General features: G+C 65.1%; 1 protein-coding gene across 1 annotated transcript in view; it reads right to left on the bottom strand.

The window, feature by feature from the left end:
• Positions 1 to 6,796, bottom strand: part of ADCY7 (adenylate cyclase 7) — a 43,768-nt gene that overhangs the window by 12,975 nt on the left and 23,997 nt on the right. Inside the window, exons 8-11 of the mRNA XM_025044593.1 lie at positions 4,201 to 4,328; positions 2,757 to 2,915; positions 2,463 to 2,595; positions 3 to 140 (exon numbers count right to left, since the gene is read on the bottom strand). Of these exons, the coding sequence (XP_024900361.1) occupies positions 3 to 140; positions 2,463 to 2,595; positions 2,757 to 2,915; positions 4,201 to 4,328 (558 nt within the window). The remainder of the gene's footprint in view (positions 1 to 2; positions 141 to 2,462; positions 2,596 to 2,756; positions 2,916 to 4,200; positions 4,329 to 6,796) is intronic.

Raw genomic sequence — 6,796 nt, 5'->3', positions numbered from 1 at the left:
CTGTGGCTGAGGTGGGCAAAGGGCCGCGCGGCGCCCCAGGACTCCAGGTAGCGGGTCATGCGCACGGACGCCCGCATCTTCAGCGCCGCCTCTCCCTTGGGCCTGGGGAGGTGCTGGCTCGGTGGCGGTGGCTGCTGGCTCTGCGGGCAGACACAGACACGGTCCCACCCCTGCCCTGGCGCCCCCCGTCAAAGCCGCTGGCTCGGCAGTCCCCAGGGACCGGCTGAAGCCCAGGGCACTGGCTGGCTGGAGCGGTGGCCCCAGCGTGGGGCCCTGCCCCGCTCTGGAGGGAGACAGTCACACGCAGCTGTGCTCACCCCTCCCCGCCTCCCCAGGGGCGGGAGTGGGTCCGGGCCCTAAGCCCCAACGCCCCACGAGCCCACTGAGGCACCTCAGACCCAGACTCTGTCCCTGGGGCCTGGAAGCCCACCGGCCCCTCCCTGGGAAGGTACCCTGGGGAGACAGCACCCAGGGGAGACAGCACCCAGGGAAGCCACAGGCATCCCATCCACCCACATGTGGCCGGCACATGTCCCTCCTGTGGGGAGCAGAGGAAAAAAGAGGGGTGCTGGCCAGCAACCCGGAGAGACGTCCCACCGAGGGGCGTCTCACACCCAGGGCACCATCTTAGGGAGTTGCACTCTCGTGGCCCCAAAACACATCACGGGTCCATCAAGTGACACGGGCCTGCTGCGGCCGTGCCCGGCACACGGTGGCTCAGCCAGGCCCTGACAGAGTCCAGCCCAGCCCCGCACCCCAGTCCTGTCCCGTCCCCGTAATGATACGCCTGGGCCCTACTCCGAGTGGGGAGGCTGAGCAGGACCAGAAAAAGCGGGGAGGAGAAGAAAGACCCCCAAGACCGCCGGAAACAAGCTTGGGCCATCCTGAGGCCTGTGGAACCCCTTACCCCCAACATGACTGCCCTCCAGGAGACCCCATCTCCAGGGTCCCCGCATACACCCACGTGGACCAGCCACGGCCACAAACATTGGCCGAGCCACAAGCGAGCAGCGTGGGACTCGGCCTCTGCGACAGTCCCAGGCAGGGTCTGAGAAGCCACTGTGCCCTGCGGTGGGCGGAAGTCGCACATCGGTCTCCCCTCCACTGTCGGCAACTCCGCCTACACAGTACCCAGCCAGCTCAAGTTCAAGGCCGCTGACACTTCTGTCACAGGGCAGGGGAGCTGGACACTCTGGCTCCCCAAGATGTGTGCCAAAGATCCATCCTTTCTCAGTTAAAACACGCCTGCTCAGAGGCGGGTCCCCCAAATCGTCACTGCCCACAAGTGACCCCGCACGTCACCACTGACGTGAGTCAGAGCCTGCGGAAGCGGGGAAGAGACCCCCATGACACCCAGGAAGTCCACTGCCCACGGCATCCTGGGGCGGCACACGCGGTCATGAGAAATGAGCATCCTCTATGCACACACGGGGGAGGTCTCCAAGGTACGTGTGCAGGCACAGGAGCACGGTGTCACGCACGGTGCCACCCGGGCCCTGGGAGGAGGGGACAGCAGTGACAAGGGTCCTGCAGTGGGACGAGCCTGGCAGGGGAGGGACAGGCGGGTGGTGCGGGGCTGGGGGGAAGTGTGCTCGGGAGGAAGGGAGGGAGGGGACAGAGGAGAGGTCAGGGACCCACGCTGTGGGCTATATTCCGAGGAGGTGCCGGGCAGCCCCAGGTACGCAGGAGGGGCTTCCCCAGATGCTAACTCAGGGCCCCGGAGAACAACAGCTGGATGAGAACCGGGGTTACTCAGGAGGTGGGTGGAGATGGGTGAGCAGATGCTGGGGGAGGCTCACGGGCTGGCCCGTGGCTCCCTGGAGACCGGGAGGACTAGGCCTGAGGACAGCCAAGGCCAGAGAGAGAGGGGGCAGGAAGAGCCTGCCATGGTGACATTCTTGAGCGAGCCCCAAGGATGATTCACCAGCAGCCACAGGACAAGCTGCCTCCCGCGGCGGGAGACTGTCCTATGCAGGCGCGGGGCAGGCCGGGAGCAGCCCAGCGCTGCCCACCACCACCGCGGGGTCCTCGTGGGGACGGAGGCGCCCGACGCCGCGGGTCAGAGCCAGGACACAGGGGTCCGGCTCCTGAGTCTCATCCAAAGCACGCTCTTAAAGTGCGTCTTCTGAAAATTCAGATGACTGATACCCTCACGGAAAACAAATTAAGGGTGGCCATTATCCCAAGAGTGTCTACGCTGCATGCGGCCACAGCGAGTGCTTCACGCGGGGCAGCGACGTCCCCCCGTGTGGCCGGCGCTGGCTTTCTCGTTCCGTAGAAAGCGCACGGAGGAGCAGCTGTTACCCGGGAACCAGAACACACGGGAACCGGCGACGGGGAGCTCACTGCCGCCCCTCCACTGCCTAGAGGGGGGAGCCTGCTCTCCCTCCACGGGCCTTCCCTCGGGTGTGCGCCCCTGCCGCCCCCCTCAACGCCGCCCCCCTGCGTCTGAGCCCTCGTACCCGGGGGTCGATGACCAGGTACGTGCGGATGTTCATCTCCTTCAGGTAGGAGTCGCGCTGCTGGCCGTGTCCATCCTCCACCTCGTACGCCTTGTCCAGGTGGTTCAGCGTCGCCTCCGTGATGTGCACTCGGCTGGGGGTGGAGGCCGGGGGTGGGGGACCCAGTCAGACGGAGCAGCCAGGCCGGAGCCCGGGCCAGCCGCGAGGTCCCCGGTTCTATCTGACCCGCCCGACGCCCGGCACCCAGAGTCGGACCCTGGCCTCTAACCCCACTGCTCTGCGGCCGAGCCTTACCCAGGGACTCCGGCCGCCTCCATCCTATTGGCGAGGGACACGTCGTGGGACCACACGTCATACTGCCACTTGCGGAGGCCAATGACGCCGCACAGCACGTTCCCGGAGTGGATGCCCACGCGCATGCTGATGTCCACGCCCGTGGCCTCCCGCACCTGCCTGGGGCATAGCCGTCTGGTCGCCCACCCAGCCAGGGCTGCTGGAGGGGCCCTGGCCCCAGGGCAGGCTGGAGGCGGGGGCAGAGCGAGGGGCGTGGGGGAGCGTGGGGGAGGGTGTCAGAGCAGGGCAGGCCCCGCTCACAGGAACGATGTCCTCAGCCCAATAGCACTGGCTCCTTGACAGCAGCTGAGCGACCCGTCCCTGGGAGTGTGCAAATGAACGAGGCCTGTCCCAAGCTCAAAGGCTGGGAGGATAAGGAATTCCAGGTGTCATTTGTCACTGCAGCTCATGGAGAAGGCCCCAAATTCTGTCACCGGGTGTCTCCCCAGCCCAGCACCCTGGATGGGTTTGAGAAGGCTGTGGGGGTCTGTAGAGGGGGCTCAGGCACTGCCCCAAACCCAGCAGAGACAAAGAACAGAGGGACCAGCCTTTGGGGGTCCCCTCTGGGGAACAGAAACCCTGGGGTCCTAGCACCAGTCAACGCAAGGAGCCCAAGCTGAGATTCCCCAGCAGGGCACCCTGGACAGGAGCAGGGCCTCTGGGTCCCCTTAGTAAGAGGGTGCGGGCTCAGGGAGTGGCCAGTGCCACATGTCCACCAACAGGCCTAGGAAGGGACAGAGCCCACCGCGGTCAAAGCTAGGTGGAGGGGACCAGCACAACTTTCATGCACATGGGCCAGGGCCAGCTGGGACCCCAACCCTGTCCAGTGTTTCTGGTGAGATTCCAGGAGGAAGGATGAGCTGGACCCAGGCTGACATCAGGAGCTACGGCCTCAGGCAGCCCAGTGAGCCCTGCTTGCCGGAACACTGGCCGGTGGGGCCCAGCCCATGAGTACGGGGGCCTCCCACGGAGCACAGTGGTGGGGGCTCCAGACGGCCTCGCAGGGAGGGCGTGGTGGTGGGAAGGAGCCCCAGGAGGCTGCGGGTCTCCCTGCAGCTCTGAGAGCCAGTCCCCTCAACTCTAGGGTCTTCACGGGGAACAGGAAGCAGATGAAGCCTCGGAGTCAGCCCTCAGGTCTGCGAGGGCCTCTTGCTGCCACTGAGACTCTGTCCTTGGAGGAGGGGAGCCCAGCTGCCCCACCCTCCCGACCCCCAGCTCGGAGCCTCTGACGCTCTCTGGGCCTCGGAGTCCCAGTGCGGGGGGGATGCAGACAGCTGAGTGCACCAGGCAAGCCACCCTCACCTCGAAACTCAGTTTCCTCATCTGCAAAATGGGGACAATGCGCTCCCCGCCATGTTCGCCACAGGGACAGATCCCTGCACCCAGACCTGTCCATGACACCTACTTAATGGCCTCGCAGATGTCCAGCCCCATCTTCACACAGTTCCGGGCGTGGGTGGGCAGGGACACGGGCAAGCCCGACACACAGTAGTAGCAGTCGCCCAAGATCTTGATCCGCATGCACTCGTTGGCCTGCAGGACAAGGAGCAGGCCCGGTCACCCGGGGGCGTGGGCTCACGCAGGCCCGTCACCTCCCACACTCCCCAGGGTGAACCAGGCCAGGGCCTGGCCAGGGCCCTCCCCCTGGGGTCCCAGCCACCGGTAGCTGCTTCTGGAGCTGACAGATGGACAGGGGACGTGGGGCTCTCCAGGAGGAAGTCTGAGCGCCAGCGAGAAAGCCAGCAGTGCTGAGGGCGAGTGCCCTGGAGGAGGGCCTCTGCGTCAGCACCCACGCCGAGCTCCAGCACGGACAGCGCCCCGCCCGGCCCTGGCGCTGGACACGGCAGTGAACAAAACAGACAAAACTCCCTACAGCCTGGGAGCCCACCCACGGGTGGCAGACTGGGACACCAAACTAGATTCACAACATCTACAGACGTCCAACGGTGGTAAGCACTCGGGAGGGAAATGAAGCCCAGGAGGGCAGAGGAAGCTCGCAGGAGGTCAGAGGAGGCCTCTCGGAGAAGATGACATTCGAGCAAATACCTAAAGGAATAGAGGAAGGGAGGAAGCAAGCCGCACCGGCGTCTGGAGGAACGGCGAGGAACGGCGAGGAACGGCATTCCAGGCCGAGGAACCACGCAGCACGTGCAAAGGCCCCGAGGCCAGAAAGCTGCCTGAGTCAGCCGAGCGGTCAGTGTGGCTGACGGGGAGCCAGAAGGGAGATGAAGACGGAGAGGTGGCAGATGCCACAAGCTAAGGGGTCAGCAGGGGTCAAGGTAAGCTGAGAGATAGCCATGATATGGGGCTGCGGGGTTTGGGGAGCGGGGGGAGAGCGGAGACGATCGGGTCACACAGGAAAACGCCCACAGCGGGGGAAGGGGGACCAGGCGGGCTGTCTGCGGTTCCGCCTGGGGAGGCTCTGCGGACACTAGACCTTCCGTAAGCCCTCGGCAGTCGTGGCCACGCGTACCAAGGCCTGGGGGCAGGAGTTACATGCAGGCTCCAGCTCCACCCCCACCCCGCTCCTCATGCTCAGCAGGCAGCCTTGCCCACTGACTTCCGGGGGAAGGGAGGCCAGGGACTGGGGCGCAGACACCCCAGCTCCTTCCTGTAGGGTCTCGAACATCTGGCTACCCTCTGGAACCAAGGTACCCTGTTTCCAGGTCTAGAACCCGCTCCCTCCCATGCCCATCAGGCCTGGGGCCAACAGCCCAGCATGAGTGACAAGCAGGATGCCTCCTCTTGCTCCAGGTCCTGGTATCTGCCATGACTTTCTGAGCAGTCCCTTTACTCAACCCTCCTCCCCTGAACCCACTGGAGTGTGTGCCAGCTGTCCCTGCTGGGCCCCGTCTGTCACATGCTGAGTTCTGAACGGCAGGGCAAAGGGGCCTGAAGGGAGTTGCTTTCCTAGAAAGTGGCAGGCGGTCTGGAGCAGGCCAGCACGCCCAGACACAGGTCACCGCTCCAGGTCACGGCTCCAGCCGCCCTTATGTCCCCCAGGGCCAGGTACAGGCCTGCCCTCTGGACCTAGCCCGCTGTCGGGGACATCCGAGGAAGCCACATTCCTCGGGCTGCACCGGGGAAACTGTGAGTGTGTTGGGGGTGGCGGACCCCCAGCCCAGATGGAAGGTGACACCTCAGAGCAGGCTCTCGCTCTCAGGAGTCAGTTCTGGAACCTGACCGCTGACAGGAGAAAAGGCTGGGTCCGGCCCTACACATCTCTGCCCAGGAACCGTCTGCCCCAAGTGAAAGGCTGGCACCTGCCACAGCCTTCCTGTCCCCATCTGTACAGTGGAGCTGCCTCCTGCATCTGTCACAGAGGGGGGGCTGAGTCTAAGGGGACAAGGGCAGGTCCTTGGGCTTGGTGGCAAGAGAAGGGCCAGCGGTGGCCCGAGACCCTGGCCCCCTGCCCGACACGTGGCCCGACCTCTGGGAGCTCCCGCCTGCTGGTTTAGAAGTCGTGAGGGAATAGGCTGCAGGCTGGGCAGGCCCTCTGAGGTGCTCAGGCCACACACCCAGGGGTTACGGGGGTGGGGGCCAGTTTTCCAGAGCACGCTGGCCGGTGGTGCCCAACTATAGTTTGGTTACTCCCTGTGCTGGGAAGCTCACCCCCTGAAATGGAGCCTACTTCTGAGAGGCAGCCCCTCCTCAAGATGAGCAGCTCCGACCATGAAACCCTCTTCCCAGCGTGGGGCAGGAACAGCCTCCCGTCAGTCACTGGCAAGCTCCTCAAGACTCTCAGGTGTGGGCACGGGACTGTTTCAGCCCTTTCCACACGATTCACAGGTGCAGCCAGGATAGACAGCCACTGCCTAAGGCCATACTTAGTGACCACTCCTTCCTGGAAGCCTGCCTGGACCAGCGAGTCTGGGCTAGGTGCCCCCAGTCCCGCCCCCGGCATCCCTCACCACACAGCATGTGGGCCAGGGGCACCTGGAGGCAGGCCCGAGCTCAGGGCTGCCACTCTGTGGGGCTGGGGACCATCACGGACATTAGCG

Source organism: Pteropus alecto, unplaced genomic scaffold (assembly GCF_000325575.1).
Source record: "Pteropus alecto unplaced genomic scaffold, ASM32557v1 scaffold123, whole genome shotgun sequence".
Classification (NCBI taxonomy): Eukaryota; Metazoa; Chordata; class Mammalia; order Chiroptera; family Pteropodidae; genus Pteropus; species Pteropus alecto.
This window is presented reverse-complemented; position numbering and strand designations above follow the sequence as displayed.